At 40.8% G+C, this 19,733-nt stretch overlaps 1 protein-coding gene across 10 annotated transcripts; it reads left to right on the top strand.

Moving 5' to 3' along the window:
* The first annotated feature begins 1,734 nt into the window (after positions 1–1,734).
* phf21ab (PHD finger protein 21Ab) lies at positions 1,735–18,827 on the top strand. 10 transcript variants are annotated; one of them, XM_079450693.1, is made up of 18 exons: positions 1,766–2,048; positions 5,356–5,397; positions 5,955–6,058; positions 7,228–7,260; positions 7,427–7,492; positions 9,451–9,618; positions 9,993–10,244; positions 10,574–10,666; positions 11,726–12,010; positions 12,204–12,329; positions 12,412–12,463; positions 13,014–13,093; positions 13,181–13,241; positions 14,597–14,787; positions 15,994–16,149; positions 16,512–16,587; positions 17,378–17,481; positions 18,007–18,827. In XM_079450693.1, exons 3-18 carry the CDS (start codon positions 6,002–6,004, stop codon positions 18,679–18,681), a joined length of 2,475 nt encoding a protein of 824 aa, XP_079306819.1. In that variant the 5' UTR covers positions 1,766–2,048; positions 5,356–5,397; positions 5,955–6,001; the 3' UTR covers positions 18,682–18,827. The 10 variants fall into 10 exon arrangements, with proteins under 10 accessions (XP_079306824.1, XP_079306819.1, XP_079306825.1 ...); XM_079450690.1 differs by having other exon boundaries at positions 1,769–2,048; positions 9,990–10,244; XM_079450694.1 differs by having other exon boundaries at positions 1,769–2,048; positions 9,990–10,244; positions 12,204–12,308.
* Positions 18,828–19,733: the final 906 nt, after the last annotated feature.

The following is a 19,733-nucleotide window of genomic DNA, read 5'->3' on the forward strand; positions in this document are numbered from 1 at the left end:
TTCAGGTATAAATTCTGTTACAGCACCATCCACCTACACAGGAGCAATACATAAAGCCTCCACATAACCTGTGCCTTGACTCACCAACAAAATGTACAAGTACAAAATGTGTGTAGGTGAACAAAAAACTTATATAATCTATTTAAAAGACAGTTGACTCTGCAAAGACTTGTGTTTTTCCCCATTTGAGCTGCCTCTACGTGCCCGCATAAGGCAAGTGTGACAGAGAGAACTTCCAGTCTGAAAAGTAGAAGAGCAAGAAAGCTCTTCTACAGATCAAGTTTAGGATTATCTCAGTGCCATGTTTCAACTTTCACTTGGGCCAAGATGTCAGCCTGTACAATAGCTCCACCTACCGATCAAAACGTTAGAAACAACATCTAATACAAACCAAAGGGCCAATATCCTACTATAAATCATAATCACAGTCTGGTAATTAATAAAAAGCCTGTTGTGAAACTTACAACATCGGAAGCCAAGATGCAGTCTGTACCTCCATTACAGTATCTATACGTTGGAATGAAATATACATAACTGTGTGTTAAGAGCAATACAAATATATCATTAGACGTATACTGTATATAGCATATTGATTCATTTATTTTTTACTCAATTTGGAATACAGGGAAATAAAAAAGATGAACGTCTCTCGATACTTACTTTGAGTTGGAGGTCGCAGATACATCTGAAGATTTCATGTGCAACTTTGTTTTAAATGTGTCTAATGTCCACTATGTATGAGGGTAGAACTGCAAAACTAGAAAGATTTTTCCTTCACATTCTAATATTTTTTGCGAGTCAGAATAAACTGTTGGGATATGCTAGTTTATGTTTCTAGCTTTTAGATCTCATTTAGGGATGCTTACGTTAGTTTGACCTTTTTTCATTTTTTTCTTCATTTACCGTTAGCTCCATCGCATAAAAAAACACATTTTAATTTCTCGCGAGATTTGCATCAAGCAAACCCTGTTTAACTAAGTTCCGTTTGAAGGTAAACGTAAATAAATAATGCAATGTCCACCTCTGCTGCATTTACAGGCACCTGCCGTACAGCGCAAACCTTTTGATTCGATGTGTGACGATTCAGCACGAATTCAGCAGAAAAAGCCTTTATTTCAGGCAGCCTCAAAAACGTCATGGCGGCCCAGGAGAAACTGTTAACTCCTGACATTTCCATTGGTGAACGTGGCGGCCACCGCTTCCATAACATGGCAGCGCTTGCGTACATTAATGCTGTTTTTTTACTATAAAAGACAGAAAGAAGGCATCGTGGCGGCGGTGCACGTGCGCTCGGTTCGACAGAGAGGGTCTTCAAAACGCACAGATGCGCCGTTTATAATGTCAGGGTTTACTTTGACTTGACGTGAAGTGGTCTCGACCAGACATGGTGGTCTGGATGGGGGATGCACTCACTTCTTGTGACCGTGCGAGCGTGAGTTGGGTTGAGTTAGGTTGCCACTTCTCCTCTCCAGATGAGTTTCGCCGAGTTTACATCCGGGTTTTTCCCTAGGCAATGGGGGTCGCACTACAGCCGTTCCTTAGGCAAAGTGAAATAAATTCGCCGCACCGTCACAAAAAATAGTCCTCTTCCCAAACACGTTTTGTGGAAACTTTACGTCTACTTTTACGTCGAGCATTCTCACTTTAGGGGGCATCGCGATGTTTCCGAGTCGATTGGGTGCGTGTTTGTGAGCATTTGTGCTTTATAAACCCCACTTTTCCTACCCCCTCGTCTCCCTCTTCCTGCGCGGAGGAATCGTTGGGTGCTGCGGCTGTGGTGAATGAGATTGAAGAAGAGTTCTTGTTTTGTATCTCAGTTTCTCTCTTTTTTTTATACGCGCAAATAAATTTAAACAAACAAAAAATAAGGTCGGCTCGCGTAGTTAAATTCGGCCCGGCGCACCGCTACAGCTATGTGAGGGATCGCGTCGGAGGATCTTTGCCGACATCTCGGCGTGTTTGTAAATATTTATTTAAATAATTTGTGGGGGGAGAGAGAGAGAGAGAGAGAGAGAGAGAAGCACTACTGCTCAAGTGAGTAGAGGAGGGTAAGTGCACCTTGGGATCTTTTTTTATTATTGCAACTTTTATGCGCCTCGTTTCTGGACTTTGGTCGTTCGTTGACTCCCCGTAGCTTTTCCATACCCGAACCCCATCGCGATCGGGTAGGTAGACAAGTCGGGCTTTTGTAGCAAAAATTCCCCCTTATTTCCAGGAGTTAAGTGGTGTATTTCTAAGTGCGGCGCGTGAAGGGGTCGAACCTTCCGCGCGTATTGTTATTTTGTAACAATTTAAACTTCTCCGGATACATTGTTGCAGCAACGGTCGTTTCCAGCTCAGTGGAAACAATGTATCCGATGGACGGGGGGGTTAAAAGGGGGGAAACGTTGATCTTTTGCTCGTGCATGGCTTGAATTAGTGGTTGCGGCTGAGTCGAGTCCATCTAACTGTAATTTGTGCTGTTGGCCTGTTAGCTTTAGCTGGGTTAGCCGTAGCACAATGTGAAAGCTTCTTATTTCCACCAGCAGCTTCATAAAAAGATTCACACCTATTTTTATACTTCCCACAGCATCCAGTCCCCGAACTTGCAGCGGGTGGATGATTAAGTCGTGCCCTGTAAAGCATCGCGATTTTATTTTTGCTTGCTCAGAAAGTGATTTTTTGGTGTTGCTTTTTTTTGCGAGGTTGGTGAGGCTGAGTTATTCTGGAGCTGGTGTGCTTTAGCTTGCACCAACTAAACCCGGATTTTTTTTAAAGAATGGAAAAACAGGCTAATGAAAAATAAATCAAAGTTAAAGGCTGTTTGTTAATCATCGAGCGTGCATTTACCACACAAAGATACGTCTTGCTTAAAGTATAGTGTCGGTGAACATATCGTGCATCTTCCGCGTTGCCCTCCTGACGTTTTTAATAGTGGTGGCCTAATGAAAGTGTTGCCGAACTTTTTTTGTCATTTAGCAAATCTCCGATCACGACTAGAGAAACTCGGGCTGATTTTGGGCCAGACTGCATCATAACAGCCCGTCAAAGTGGTTTTATACTTTTGTATGTACTCTGGTTGTAGTTTTACAGGTGCCAAATGAAGCACTTGCATAGAAGGAGGGTCACAACCCGCCCCACACGTGTTTAGGGTTCATGTGTGATGTACATTACATAGATTAACATGGTACTTGTGTAACTTTATTGTCTATTTTCAAGACTTTTGTTGGCTTGGGATCAGATTAGAAGAACTTCAGTGAAAGGATTTTTAAACTGGTTAAATGTCTTTGGTTTATATTTTGAACCGATTGTTATGTTTACCTTTAATTGTTGTTTATTTACTTGTGTTATGTAATATTTTGTGTTTCATGCTCCGGTTGCTTTGTTGTTTGTTTAACTTTTAGTTTGTCAATTCTTTACATTTTAAACTCGATGTGCTTTCTGCCTGTTGTTAAGTGTACCTGTTTTTTATTTTAACTTCGTTTCTTTTCCTAGATGGTTTCACTTTTGTTGGTTTCACTTGAGCAATCTAAGCATTTGATCTGTGCATGTGTAAGACTGTACGTGATAAATATGGTCCCTTTTCCACAAATAACATTGAAACTCACAGAAGTTTCATTGTTAATGTCATCCATGGCTGAAATAATTATTCAAAACAAACTACTGCTGGCTTGTGAGACACGACAGTGAAATATTTTAGTTGAATGGATTGTGACGGGTCAGGTGGAGCTGTGTCGTTCTGTTACCACTTTCTGGCCCTTATCCCATTTATAAAGGACAATAGTGTTACTTTTTTATGCAGTCTATTTTTAGCTGTTTGTATCATTTTGCTTTGGTTTAAATAAAGTTGAATCTAGTCGCAGCGTTGGATGTTCAAATTCTCAGTAGTGCATTTAAACTATTTTCAGGATTTTACTTGTCGAGTTATTTGTGTTTTTTCAAGGGAACTCGAGATAGGACTTGTTTGACACTTTGAAGAAAAATAAAATCTTTATTGCAATAAAAGTTTTGTTTCATTTAAACCGACTATGCGACGTGGATCACGAAGATGTGCTTTTTTCCTGTTATTCCAACTGTCCTTAAATGGTTCAGATCTGACTGTAGCTTTTTTTTATTGAACTAAAATGATTCAAATTTGTGTGGAAAGGACATTAAGTACAGAAAAACGTTAAATTCTTTAGGTTTTGGGTATAGCATTGGCCTGTAGTTGTTGTCATAGTTTTACAAAAACATTTCAACAGGTCGCTTTCAAAACTTTGCACGAACAAGAAAAGCGCTTTGGTGTTGTGCAACTGCAGATCGGAACGGCAACTGATTCATGAACTTAATTATAAATATAGTTTTGCCAGTGTATTAATGCTAAATTTGTCTGGTTATCTTATGTTGTCCTTTTAAAGTTCAAAATAGTACAAAAGTATAACAAAACAAGCAGTAGTTGTAATCTTTGAAAATCAGTCAGCATCATGGTTCGATGTAAAATCTGACATGCATAACGAAATATGATGTTATATGTTTAATGATTGTTATAAATAAAGGACTTGTACCGCAAAACCCTGACGGTCGTGCAAATCATGTTCCTCTTTTACTCCTCTGTTCACCGCTTACATTTTTCTGACTTAAAATGTTATAGTAAAAGTTATTGACTAACAATTAAGTTTCTTAATCTTGTTAACGTAATTAATTGTGGCCAATGAAAAATAGCACCTGCTCTGTGTTTTATTAGACATTTGTATCCTCACTTTAATATATAGTTGAAAGTTGATGATAGCTCAGGTTAGAACTATTTCATTGTTTGGTTTTTTAGTCTTTGAATCCAAGTATCAGCTTTTCCGAGCAGGGCCAGGCTGATAGGACGTTGTTTTGCTGGAAGATACATATTTATTGTGTGCTTGTGAAACATGTTTATCAGCCCCAATTATCTGTGGGCACTCGTGACCTGGAATCGCAAGTTGACCTGATATTTCTCATTTGTCCTTTCAAAAGATTACGTTATAGTAATTTATAACTGTGCTTGATAGCAGACTTTACATCAAAGATTCAAGTGGAGTGACTCATGGACGTGCGGGTGTTGTTTCCTGTCCATTGTAAGCTCAAGGCCTTGAGCTCCGTGGTCTTGACCGATGTCATGTCTGCCGAACACTGTTAATATCCCAGAATTTTATTTTTATGTGGAACTCATGAGATATTTTGGGTCTGCGCTTGTGAAGATGCTCAAGAGTTTGTGTCATGTAGTTCATAGAGGGCGCAAGCAATTAGACGGACGCTGAATGCTGCGCTTGCAATGTTACCCCTTTTTTCACAGACTGTGTAAGAGAGAATTGGAGTGTCTCAGCCCTGTCTAATATGCTGTGTGTGTGTGTGTTTTGTCTTGTGCAGGGAGTTGGAGAGAGAGTACGAACATAGTCTCAGTGCCAGCTGGTAAGACCTCTAATAGCTTCTGTTATAATTGTCCTCTTGGCACAACGCCGCACGCCAAAATCAATGAAAGTCAAAGAATGACTGTAACACTGCCTTCGTTTCGCTCACTGTAACACTAAACACGTCTTCAGGACGGAATTGTTACGAGTCGCCTGGCTGAGCGGTTCCGCCGCCATCTACAGTATATTGTCACGAGTTTTGATCCTCCAACCTCAGTGTATTGCTTTCTGCAACAACCTCCATTTAGTTATTTTCCTCTTAGCCCTGTTTTGCCAATATACTTTTTGACCTCAAACGCGAGGTTCAAAATATTCCGCTGCACCGCTTCTTAGATTTGCTGTTGGAACACGAACAGAGACCGCCTGAGACTTCGCGCATCGCTCCTAGATTGAGAAGTGCATGTTTCTCCCAAACCTTATTAGACACCGACTTTTGGTCTCCCCTGAGGTGGCATCGGATTAAGTCAGCCTCCAAAATCTCAGACGCCCTGCTGAATAAAAGTTAAATACATAAAATAAAACCAATAAACCTCAAACGGCATCTTTTTGATTTCTCAGGACAGGCTGAAAGTTTCCTGAGACTCTCTTTCCGGCGAACTGGATCAATGATGGAATTGCAAACATTACAGGAGGCCCTGAAAGTGGAGATACAAGTCCATCAGGTAGGACATTTTGCAGGGGCATTTCACCACTGTCCCAACAAACATATGGTGGATTTCCACGACTTTCATAGATCCATCTGTTGCTACATTGACATGTGTTGTGATTGGAGGATTTATGGGCGATTCAAGCCATTCCTGGATCTGGCAGAACAGGTCGACGAGTCCTTATTTCAATTCTTCCCTGACTGTTAGTCGGTGGATTTGCGATAAATGAAGATATGTTTCTCGCAGTCAGAGGCGACGTGTCCCAGCAGGCAGAAAATTAGCTGAGCTGCCTGAGTGGGGAGGAAGAAAGGAATAGATGTGGAGGAGGAAGGAGGGAGGCAGAGAAAGGGGGAAAAAGAGAAGAATAGGGGTCATGCTGGGTAGATAAAGCATAAGCCATTACTTCAATTGTAATAAATCATTTCAAGCAGGTGTTCTCATACACACACACACTACTTTTTGTGTGTTGCCAACTGCAAGCTTTGTCTTGATATCATACTTGAATATTTGACAAGCAGGTGGAAATGGGGGTTCTGTCTGTTCCTGGAAAATGTGTTTGGATCATTGGAGAACACAAAACAACCTGTTCACTGTCCAAAGCGTATAAGAAGCACAAAAAGTTTTAATTTTTTAATGTAATGTCATTTCAACATGCATGACTTTCGTCTGTGGAACACAAAATAAGCTATTTTGAGAAATGTCTCGGTGGTTTTGTGTACATACAATGGAAGCCAATGGGTGGGGTCCCCCAAAATATATTTTGTGCTCTGCTTAAAATAAAAAGTCAAACGGGTTTTGAGCGACAATGATGATTCCACTATTGTTTTGTTTTTATGATATTTGTCAGCCATAGATTAAATTCTATAATTTATTTCATGTATCAATAGTAATTGTATTCTACAATTCACCGCTTTAATATTAGTTTTTTTTTCACAAATTAAACATTTTAAATCAACATCATTAAATTAACCTTAAATGACTTTGTCGTTGTCAACTGGAAAGCACAGTTACAGAAAGATGTTGGCATGCTGCCAGGCAGAGCTGTCTGCTTTTGTTTGAATATTGGGCAGGTGCAGTAGGTTGTAGTTTCAAATGTTGGCCTGTAGATGGCACAGCGTGTCTGTGACTCCCTCCAAAACTTACTTGAAGTTTTGACCATCCTGTTTTCTCTTCTGTTACCATAGAAACTTGTTGCCCAGATGAAGCAGGACCCACAGGTATATCAATATCATATTCCTCATATTTTCTCAGGATTTATATAGTGTTTTAGCTTTTACTAACCACAAATCTTGATTGTTTCCGAGTTTTTTGTTTTAATTTTATTTTAATGACAAATTGTTTTCAAGTTGTTTTTTAAGTCCTCACACTTTTCCTTGTGTGTAGAATGCCGATCTGAAAAAGCAACTTCACGAGCTTCAGGCGAAAATCACGGCTCTGAGCGAGAAACAGGTAAGATATTTCACAGGTCATGTGACGTCATTCACTGCTGCGGGTGCTGGAGAGAACCAGACACGTGAAACACGCAAACCTTTTTAATGCTTTAAATGTCTGTTGATAAGGAAAATTTTAACTGGTATCACATCTTCAAGTTCTCCAGGGAAATTTCAACTTAAAGCTCAGAGGTTGTAATGATGATGATGTGATGTGCATTTAAACTTCTTGGTTTGGTTAATATCTTGGTTGGGAAGTTTCACACCTTTGTAGCATTTTACACACTGAGAGATATCCTGTATAGGATTGTGGTATTAATGACATTTTGAAGGTGTACACATACAATGTTGTGGTTAAAGGAACAGTTCACCAAAAGAAATCTGTCTTCATTTACTTGCCCTCAAGTTGTTCTAAATCTGTATCTTTTTTCCTGGTGAACATATATTTGGAAAGATATTTTGAAGAGTGCTATTAACCAACCGGTTTTGGCCGCTTCCTTAGTAGAAAAATGTGTTGGTTCTGTTGAACACAAAAGAATATATTTTGAAGAATTTAAGAAAGCAAACCGTTTTAACTACCTTTCTATGGTAGTCAATGGTGGCCAAGAACTGTTTGGATTCAAGCATTCTTCCAAATATCTTTCTCTGTGTTCAAATGTATACAGATTAGAAACAACTCGAGTGTGATTAAATGATGACAGAATTTACATTTTTGGTTGAACTGTCCCTTTAAGATTTATGTTACTTACGCTTGCCGAAATATCACTGATTGGTTTTTATTGATTTCAAAATTGACATCTCAGTCAACTGAAAGTCGAAATAGTTTTAGTGCAGTAATTTGTGAGCGTTTGCTTTAAAGTCATCTTACAGACTTCCTAAGGTTTTATCGTTTTGTGGTTGAGAGAGCAGTCTGTTGTCCAAGCCTGCGACTATGTGTTTTACGTGTGTCTGGGCTTATCTCCTGCTGTGAGGTGAAAACACCACAGATTGTTCGAGATTTTAAAATTGCACTTGCTTCTTGAAATGTCTTAATTCAAGCTCTTCTATCATGGGACGATGTTGAAAGTTTCTCACTCTTTACTTGTGAAAGTCTCCAGTTATCAAAGAATTGTCCCAGTTTACTGAACACTGGCTTGGCTTTGAGCTTTATTCTTGGGGGGAGAGACAGAGAATGAATCAGTACAAGTACACATAATTTGATTTCTTTTTATTCAACTTTTTGCCTCAGTCAATCATGACATGGATTAAAGCACAAGGCGAGACAGTCCGGCAAATGCTAATTCACCTAACACATCTTACTTAAAGATGAATTCTACATAACTCTTTCCGCATCATGAATCTATATTTATGCAGTTTAGTCTATACGTGAAGCCCCGCATAGCGGTCTGCTGTATGTCAACTTTCCGCCGGTCTAATCCGCCACAGTGCAATTGATCGTTTCTTTTCAGAGAAAATAGTTTTGTCAAAATTCATTTAGAGGAAGAGACTTTCATTTATTGTTGTGCTAAGCGCAAGAGCTTTGTTGAGGAATCTGCGTGTGTTTGTACTCTCAGAGGTGGGCTTTGGCTCCAGAGGACTCTGAGGCAGCGGAGTGTGTGAGATGAATTTCAATCACGTTTTCCTGTCTGCGTCTATGTGTGTGCGGCGTTCACCGGGCCTTTATAAAAAGCAATTTCACTGTACTTAAGATGGTCTCACACCTGATGGGTGTTTAGACTGAATGTAAGCCACGGGTCGGCTTTGCATCCGAACAAAGAAACCCGGGAAATTCGGTGACTAATGTTCTATTATTAGCAGCTGTTGATCGCTGATATAAACAGAACATTGAAGAGGCGAGATGAGGCCTTTACGTTTTTCATTTCTCAGAAACGTATGTGTTCTCGGCATTAACGTTTTCCTCGAACCCACAATCAAAATGTGTGAATGGATTTGTAGCTTCTCGGTAATCTTTCATTTTTCTCGCTCATACGCACACAGAAAAAAGTGGTCGAGCAGTTGCGAAAAGAGCTGCTGGTAAAGCAGGAGCCCGAACTGAAGCCCCAGATTCTTACGACATCTGCAGACGGTAAAGCTGTGCTGCTCACGCCTGCCTGCCCCCCTTCGCAGCCGCAAACAGGGCCTCCGCACCACCAGGGGGCACCACAGGTATAGCTTTACACTTTAAACACTTGCTTTTTTTTTTTTTTTCGATTAATTGCAAACGTTATTTTGCAACTAGTACAATTAGGTTATTTTATATATATATATATATATATATAATATAAGTATTTGTTTTCTTATCAGGGTATATATGTTAATTAGTGTATTTAACCATGTTATTTTATTTTACTGTATTGTTGTTGTTGTTGTTGTTATTGTTATTGAAGTTTGTTCGTTTTGGTGGACAGGGTTAAAAAGTTGCCATTTTGTGATTGTATGAAACTTTTTATAATGCTTAAAAAAGTTGGCAAATACATTTTGATGGTACAATTAGCTAGTTTAACCAAATTGTTTGTCGTCTTCTAACCTTTTGCCAGAAGACTCTAACCGTGACACCAGTCATCACCGCAAAGACACTACCTCTCGTGCTGAAAGCTGCCACCTCCACCATGCCTGCTTCCATGGCAACGCAACGCCCTACCGTAGCCATGGTCACTGCCATCACCAACCCCCCCAGACCCGGCGCCAATTCCAACTCGCAGAGCACACCAATCAACCTTCAGGTGGCCAGCAAATTACCCAATCAAGACACAGATGCCGCCACGCGGATCTTGTCGAAGAATGTCATTGTTGTGAGTGTAAATCGCTTCCATGGATTTTTCTACTTGCAACTTTCTTTGATAAGAGCTCCAGCGTAGATAACACATATCGATCTTCCATTGATGTAGATTTGTATGTTTCTCCGTTTTGCATAGCTCGCTGTAGACTAGTAATAGTCAGACCCACTTTGCTTTGATGTGTATAGAACAGGATGTTTATGTCTCAGAATTTGAAATGACTTCCTTTCTGACGATGATGTGCTGTGGTGTGTGGTGATGTACGTCTGTGATGAAACCAGGGAAATGAGACATGCGTACAACGCAATTGTGAAGTCCGCAATAAATGGCTGGTTTTATCACAGGTGCAGGCCACCACCACCTCTGCCCAGCCTATCAAAGTTCCCCAGTTTGTCCCTCCTCCTAGACTGACGCCTCGACCCACCTTTCAGCCACAGGTGCGTCTCTGTTAGACCTGCCCCCTCCCTCTTCTTCTTCCCAGTATGTGCAGTACAACACCCACGCCACTAGAGGACACCTCCAAAAACACAAAATAGAGGCCTGAATGTGATGATATGGATTCAAAATTCTGAAGACATATGAACTAAACCTAGTTCCACACCTAGAAACCCAATATATAATTCACGCTCGCCTCCTCCTGCCCAGCACTGGCTGTTCCTGTGATGCTGTCTGTTTAAGCTTTTGTCTTTGCTTTGATGTTTTAAGCGTGTGCAAAACTATTTGTATTGAAGCTTTTAATTTCTGCTTTTGTTCTGCCCAATGCTGCGATTCTAAGTTGCTTTTATATATTGCTTTGGCTGACCCTATCATTAATCCCCCCACCCTTAAAGAGTGACATCATATCACAATTGACCTCACAAAGCTATGTAATGCTAAAGAGAGCTCAGACAGACCTGTTTGGTAGACTCTGGCATTTTTATGCACAAGACCAGTGGATCCCAACTGTTTTCTTTGGAGCCCCCCTAGGTTTTTATGACAATCTGAGCCACACCTCTATATGTCTACATACATTTTACGTATGCTTTTATTTAATTTACTTAATTACTTGCATATCTTCAGTAAAAAATTATTTACAATGATTTTGAATTAAATGATTGATACTCTATTAAATAAAAAGTCAGGTAGATTTTATAAACTCCTCTGATGAAGAATTACCATCAACAGAAAATGCGGCGTTTGGTTCTTTTAAACCAATGTGACAAGTTCTAACTTGGTGAATTAGTTCTTATTAACTGTGTTTGCAGATCAATTTAATGGATTCACATAGGCTTTGTTTTTGTTCCCAAATAGACCACAGTAGACTTTAGGTTTGCACCTAAAATAAAAAATGCTTTTAGGCAGCTCAAGCATTCCAGAGCTCAGAGTCGGCATTACGGCTGAGGTTGCCCCTAACCTGAAATAGCATGGCTGTTACGAGCATGGAAACCGAGTGGCTTTCTTGATCGATCAAACCCGGACCCGTTCTCTTATTAAGCCCCCCTCCTGCCATTTCACAGGTTCGATCGAAACCCCCCATGCCCAACAACGTGCCCATCGCTCCGGCCCCACCTCCCCCCATGGTGGCGGCTCCTCTGATCCAGCGGCCCCTGATGCTGGCCACCAAGCTGACGTCTTCATTGCCTGCCTCCGCCAGGCCAATCCACCAGGTGCGCATCGTGAACGGACAGCAGTGCGCCACGGTCGAGAAAGCCGTGCTCGCTGGCGGCACAGCGCAAGTCACGGGAATAGTCATCAGCCCGGCGCAGACACTTCAGATCAGCAACCTTTACTCAGACGCAAAGGTGTGAAATGATGAAGAACAATGTTTGTTTGATCAGTTGTTGTGACTTATCGATTATTTGAACAAGCCGAGTGAAGATGGGATGTTGTTTGCTTTTTCATTGACTTGATTGTTTGCACTCAAGGCCTGTCTCTCTTGCTCCGAGATTCACACATTTGGGTTTTCTGCTTCTTTTCCCTAATTCTCTCCATCAGACTGTGAAACCGCAGGGAGGAGTAGAACAGGTGGTCTCCAGCACACCACCCTCGCCTCCCCTTCCTCCCACTCCCGCTAAGGTCAAACGAGAGGAAAGCCTGCAGGTGCCTCGCGCCTCCAATGAGGTTATATAACTCTGCTGAAAATGCAAATCTCTGTCCTCGCTAAACTGATGAAAAATGAACCGATACATTTCTCCTCTTTCAGAAACTTGCCTTTATGGTGTCTCTCGGTTTGGTCACACATGATCACCTTGAAGGTAAGCTCTGCCATGTTGAAATGTTTTTTTTTCCCGAAAAGTATCAGTTGAAGGAAAATGGACCCACATTATTGGTTTCAATGAAATTGGGTACAATACAATCTGCCCTTGGAGCCGTATTGAGATCTCATTATATTGTGCCATATTAAGCCTTGTACATGCAAGCACCAAAGGACAAGTATATTTGGGAATCACCCCCTATAATTTGGCCATGAATTCCCATAAAAAAAAAATGTGTGGGCTTAATATCAATCTATTGCATAAATGTTTCGCTATCTTTATAAGTTTAGTATTTCTTATCAAAAAAAGGTCTTTGTACTGAACGTTGTACTGATAAATGTTTCACGGTTTATTTAAGGGTTTGTTTGTTCTCTGGCACATAAGTGAATTTAATGTTACATCAGATGTTATGTTCATGTTGTTTTCGAGTGTATTATCAGTTCTGAGCAAGTAGCCTAAAGGAGTTTTGAGAGTTGTGAAATTAAAGTTATATAACCTGCAAACAGGACGTTTTGTAACCAGATGTGCTTGCAATACTCTCTCTCTGCAGAGATTCAGAGCAGAAGACAGGAACGCAAGAGGAGGACAACAGCCAACCCGGTGTACAGCGGAGCAGTGTTCGAACCCGAGGTTCCCATGTTCCGCAGTTCCTCTGATTTTGAGATCGGATTGTGTTTATGCCTTATCTAACAATCTGACTTCTCTTCCGTCTCTCAGAGGAAAAAGAGTGCCGTTACGTATTTGAATACTCCACTGCATCAAGGCACCAGGAAGAGAGGTCAGCCTTTACACCTGTCGTGTGATCCGTTGCTTAAGTTGATGTCCTGTAGATCCGCTGCTTCTGTCTACCATTTAACCGACACCTAATAGACACCTCTTCACTTTTTCTCGCATCGCTGCTTCGTGTCTTTGCCAGGGTTTAATCTTTCTGTAGTCCTTCAGCTGTTTGGTAGACATAAGCTGACATGTGGAATGTGTTTAAAGTTGGGGTTAAATAACACTTCTCCTCGTTGGAATGTTTTTCGAGTTTGAGATTTGAGTTGGGTTTAAGTTGGTCAACAACGTTGACTCATGAACCCAAAATTGAAAGTTTGTATAGTTAATTCAACCTCATTACGTTTCAGATGTATACAAATGTAAGTTTTATCCATTTCATGTCCAGATATGGGTCCCAATATGTTGGATTTACAAAAAGCATGTCAATCAAAAAAATAATCCAATTGACTCTAGTGGGTTGATATTTGTAAAACAATGCAAATCTCTATATTATTTCATTACATTTTTATTTAGTTACAATTCCAACTTGTTAATAGTTGGAATACCTCTACAAATTCAGCTAAATTTCAACGTCAGATCTCATTGGTTCTTGCTTGTCTTGTGACTAGTTGTTATGCTATTCAGAGAGAACTATCAGACTTCTGAATTTTGACTTTGATTTCTATTTTCACTTTTGAATGAATAATTCATTTAAATAATAATAGTCTGATTTAGAGCATTTTAGTGGTGAATCCAGAGACAGAATGTTGGTTTAATTTTGGACTAAGTAAACCGATTTGGTGTTTATAAAAGTTTATAGACACATTGATGGTTAACCATTTGTGTGTTGGTTGACCTGTGCAAAGTTTTTCATTAGAACTTATGTTATGTTGCCTATTTGTTAAAGCACATGATGTATTGGCTGCTTATTCTTGAATGCACAACAAGCAGAAAATAATATTGATTTGAAAGGTTTTGAGTTGGAGTACAGTTCAGTCTGAGGTCTTGACAGGAGATTAAGTGTTTGTTTGTGGCTTTGGCTTAGGTTTCTCTCTGTGTGTGTCTCTCTCTCTCGCTTTGCATATTCCCTGCATGCTGCTGTGGACGTCCGTCCGTTGCACTAACTGCTTTCTGTGACCCTCCCTTCTCTACCACCTCCGCTCTCTTCCCCCCCCTTTGTTTCCATGCTAGCCAATGAGGATCCCCTCTCTAAGGTATGTTGCAAGCAGAATATGCCATTATTTTATTTCATCTTTGTGTTTTTTTTTCTTTCTTTTCCCTTTTTCCTCCTCCATTTTTCTGTCCTTTTTGTTTTTGATTTTGTTTTTTTCCGTTCTTTTTGTTTTTTTCCTTTTTTGTCTGTCTCATTTCACTCAGGTCGCCCTCCCAAATACAGCACCACCAACACAACCACCAGCAGCGGCAGCACGGAGCTGGGCTGCAACTCCCTGCTCTCCCCTACCAGCAGCCTTCCCGACTCCCCGGCCCCCGAGCGGCCTGACACGGGGGGCTTTCCCCTCCCTGTCCACCCTCATTCTCTCCCCAAGCCCAGCCCCAGCTCCGGGGATGTAAGTAGCCAACGAGCCAAGTCTGGGTGATGGTGTTGTTGACAGCCCCCCCATTTTTATTACTGTTCTAGTATAAAGATCTCTCCATTATGGGCTGCCCCCTCCCCCCAAACCTTACACTGCATTCATAATATACACAAAGTATATGGGCGCAAGTCTTAAGTTGTCAGCCTGCCGCTACGCCTTGCGTATTGTGCACATGCGCAATTGTCATCAAGAGACCACGTAGACAGGGTTTTCGATGGCTATAGCATCGACACAATTTTGATTGAATCCTGTATGTTTTCCATCATTTTAATTTTCTTTTACCTCTAAGAACAGCAAGAAAAGCAGGTCTTTTCTATTTTTGGCTTCTTTCTTTAGGGTTGCCAGATCTGCAAATCTGCTAATAAAACCGGCCCATTGTCCTATCCAAACTAGCCTAATGGCCCTATCCCAATTACCAAAATATGCCACTGCTGTACTTAAAATGCATATTTTGATACTAAGTTAATCTAAATGTAGTCTTATAGTTATTTGTTTCCTAAAAACGGCAGTACTACAATATTAAACAACTTTCTTGGTTTTATTTTTAAACACCTCTCTCACCATAAACTCTGGCCATAGGACAATGACATTGCATTGAAAAAAGAAAAAGAAAATGCAGACTTGGCTACCCGTTCTTCTTTGAAGTCCTGTAGATGAAACCATTCGGTACTGTCCCCTACAGGACAGATGGAGTATCATAAAACAGTCATGTCGTGTCTGCTTCATCTACGTCTAGCCTTACTGTTAACAAGTGTACTCAGAAAAGCTCAACTGTGCATGTGACGTAGCGGTTGGCCGACAAACTAAGTGTACAACAGCCTTTAGATTAAACTTTTTCCCTTGGAAGAAAACAAAGACCTGCACTGTCATTCATGTGTTTATTTGGTGTATTTGTTTAATTGGAGTCAGCATTCTTACAAAGTAAACAGTCTTTCTGTACCCTACTCCCAAACATCACACCTGAAGTAAATAGAAACAGGATCGCTAATAAGTAAAACCTTTTATTAAAATGTAAATGGTTTATTTACTAGCTAGTGCCTTAACTATGTGATCAAGCCACCAATAAAGGAAAATTGTTCAGTCAGCAGTCAGCTCCTCCCCTTCCCAGCTTTCCCGTGATCTGATTGGTCCAGAACAGAAGGGGGCGGTGGTACTGACACCTGCCGTTCTTCCCGACAGGGAGACATCCACGAGGATTTCTGCACTGTGTGCAGACGCAGTGGACAGTTGCTTATGTGCGATACGTGTTCGCGCGTCTACCACCTCGACTGCCTGGACCCGCCCCTCAAAATCATTCCTAAAGGCATGTGGATCTGTCCAAAATGTCAAGACCAGGTAAACAGCAGCACAACCAACCCTTGGCCACTCGTATCCCTGCCTAGTCAGTGTTTTTTTTTTACATATTAAATATAAAAAATGGGAGATTAGTTCAGAGTTCCCTTTCCCTGCCTTAAAAAAGAGGGGTTGTCTTCAGGTGTAAGGCTGTTTCATCTTTTGTAAGATCTCATATGGTTTGGTATTGATCGTGCCTTTTTTCACCCATCATGTAAGTGTTAGACAGCATCCAGCACTCCCATTGAAGTTCTTTTGTTCATCACTGTTGTCATATACAGTTGATCACAGTTTCTCTCTCACGGTTATCCAAAGGTCAAGTGGCACAGCGGTGCTCGTAGGTATTAAGATCATTTCTTTTACAGATTCTCGAGAAGGAAGAGGCCATTCCCTGGCCGGGAACCCTAGCCATCGTGCATTCCTACATTGCTTACAAAGAAGGTAGGGGTATATAGAATTTTCAATTGAAGAGAGTAAAATAAAACATTTCCAACGTATATTTATTTTTTTCCGCCTATAATAGTCAAGGGGACTGTATAGTTTTACTTGATCATTTTTCCATAAAGAAAACTGAAATAGGTAACACTTCATTAGGTATTTATGGGACCAAAACGTTTTGACCAAAAAAGTATTTTTAGTTTTTACTATTTTAATCTGTTGTCTCTTTTGTTTCCTATATATATTAGTATTGATTATATTATATGCAGGTGTGCTAGATTAACTGTTCATACTTGATCACTCTACATTTTACTGACCCTTATAAGCAAGCTTTTATTTTTTAAGATTGATCTATCTCAAATATTTCTTCCTAACCACCTATGTCAAATAAGCTAGTAAAGGTTCTCCAAAGCACATTCGAGGGTTCCTAGAAGAACCGTTTCTTTCTTGCATTTTTACAATCTGCAAAACATTTTTTCTTAAACTTGAAGAACTTAAATGTTCTTTATGGAACCATACAGCTCAAGAGAGAGTCTTTTATGGCATCTTTATCTTTAAAAATGTGCTGCTTCATCCTTTAGTAACAGTCTTTTGTAAAAGTCAGCTTTACATTATCACAGACTTACAAAACTGTCCATACTGAAATGCCACATCTCAAGTTCGAGACTGAGGAAATGCATGCTACAAAACATCAAATGCATCTCAAGTCGCTTTGGGGTGCCTGCCAGATGCGTAAATCCAAATGAGCCCAAGAGCCAATTAAATTTATTAGCTTTTTGTCCCCATCCAACAGCGAAAGAAGAGGAAAAGCAAAAATTAATGAAATGGAGTGCTGAGCTAAAGTTGGAACGAGAGCAACTAGAACAGAGAGTCAAACAGCTCAGCAACTCCATAACGGTGAGTTTTTTTATTACATTTTTCCAATTTAACTGACGTTTCCATGTACTATGACTCACAGTGAACACTTAAAGAAACCGTTCACCCAAAATGAAAATTCTGTCATCGTTTACTCACCCTCAAGTTGTTCCAAATCTTTATACATTTCTTTGTTCTGATGAACACAGAGAAATATATTCAGGAGAATGTCATTGGCTGCAATAGTGGGTGAAATATCTGTGTTCTGTTGAACAAAAGAAGATCATTTGAACAATGAAGGAAAGCAAAGTTCTTAGGGAACTGTTGTAACTACCATTGCAATTTTTTCTACTATGGTAGTCAATGGTGGACAGGAAGTGTTGGGTTACAAGCAGTCTTCCAAATATCTTTGTGTTCATCAAAACAAAGTAATGTATTCAGGAACAACTCGAGGGTGAATAAATAAGGACCAAATTGTATTAATACATTTTTGGGTGAACTGTCCTTTTAATTCATGTTATTTGTGTATTATTTGTATTACGTAACACTGTGTTCCCCATTCTTCAGAAATGCATGGAGAACAAGAACAGCATTCTGGCCTGTCAGAAGGAGATGCAGGTCTCGCTGGAGAAGGTGAAACATCTGATTCGTCTCATCCAGAGCTTTAAAATGTCTCAGACCATGGAGACGGATGTCCCACAGGATTCCAAACTGGACTGCACTGAGTCAGAACCCATTAAAGACCCCACAGACTCGACGCAAGCGTGCGTACAGGAGAACCCTGCTGAGCCGAGCGTGCAGGTCCCGGTTGCCGTAGCAGTCCCAGAAGTGCAGACGGAGCCCGAGGTTGGAGAAATGGCAGAGCCGGCGGCCGCGGTCACACCGGAGGCTGTTGCGAGTGAATCGGGAGTCGCAGGAACGCCCGAAACCACTGTTAGCGAGGAGATGACGTGCGTTGCAACAACAGCAGAGCCGGAGGAATCGACTCAAGTCAGAAACGTTAAGACCAACGGGGGGACGGACTGCGTTTGTACCGGCTTGAATGAGGAGGGCGGGGCTGATGTCACGGACTCTGAGAACATCCCGCCTAATGACAGGAGCTGTGCAGAAGATTCTGGGAAGATGGAGGTGGACAGGCAAGAAGAGGGAAGTCACGGCGTCAACAACAACAACGGCAAAACCTCAGAACCTTCCCAGCAGGCTTTGCCAGCCCCGCTAAGCAGTGTGGACAACCCCAAATAGTTCTCAGCCTCGCCGTTAACACACTTGCATCACCAAAACATTCAAACAGATCGCACCCTGGACCGGTGCACAAAGTTGCCAATCTATACGTATATATATATATTATACATATATATATTATATATATCCAAATAAATGTTGTTGGGTTTTTTTTCATTATAACATATGGTAAAACTGTGTCAGCAGTTCCTCTAAAACCAAGACAAAACAAGTCTTTATTCTTGAAGACCAACAGAGCCCAAAGGTCTGGGTGAAAAGGGTGACTTATGAAAGAGTGTCATTACAATAATTAGATTATAAAAAAGATAATAGTAATTAACTAATAATAATAATAATGATGTTGGTGATAAAGATGACGATGGATAATTTATCACATCAGACCAGTGTGTGCCTCCAGCATGGGGTTTGTTTCATAGATTGTCTTCTCCGGGGTGAGAAAGCCAGGGAGGACGTGTCTAAAGACTGCGCCCGACACCCCGTTCACCTCCAGGCTTGAGTGGACCGACAAAACCAAAAGCTTATTTTTCCAAGCAGGACAAAAAATAAAGCATCAGTATTCGCCAGCGACGAGGCTGACGTAGGTTTGACTAAATCAGGACTTGACCAGGACCGCCTATAGAAACCCCCTGTTACTTCTCTCCTCCACCTGTTGGCATTTCCCAGTTTGAGGTATGAAGCGTCCCGTTTCGAAGTCATCTCAGGCTTACCAGCGGTAGAGCGCAAGGCAAAGCCCCGGAAGGTCATTGATAAAGGGCTGGACGAGAAAGCAACGCCAGATGCCTCATCTCGATAACCACGTGGTAGATTAGCTTGAGGAACGCTGTTGGTTGTTCTGTCTTGTTCTGAATCAGTGTGTCTGGATGCTGTTTGTAATTTTTTTTTTTTTAAGGAAGAAAAAAGACATGACCGTGTCTGTATCTGAGGAGTATTTCTTGTTTTTATAGGAAAATATATTCAGGTCTTCCTAGTCTGCATTGAAAAATAAGTGCTTTTCTGTTTCACGAAACAGTCGTTTGTTATCAAAGGTGTTTCAAAATGGCACGAGTTATGCG

The sequence above is a fragment of the Barbatula barbatula genome (assembly GCF_947034865.1).
Source record: "Barbatula barbatula genome assembly, chromosome: 25".
NCBI classification, from domain to species: domain Eukaryota; kingdom Metazoa; phylum Chordata; class Actinopteri; order Cypriniformes; family Nemacheilidae; genus Barbatula; species Barbatula barbatula.

What these genes read in the sequence shown, in the direction of transcription:
- phf21ab (XM_079450690.1), top strand. Translation starts at nt 6,002, where the DNA reads ATGATGGAATTGCAAACATTACAGGAGGCCCTGAAAGTGGAGATACAA. An exon ending in TGCCTCGCGCCTCCAATGAG is followed by an intron (nt 12,330 to 12,411) that starts GTTATATAACTC and finishes CTCCTCTTTCAG; the next exon opens with AAACTTGCCTTTATGGTGTC. An exon ending in CACACATGATCACCTTGAAG is followed by an intron (nt 12,464 to 13,013) that starts GTAAGCTCTGCC and finishes CTCTCTCTGCAG; the next exon opens with AGATTCAGAGCAGAAGACAG.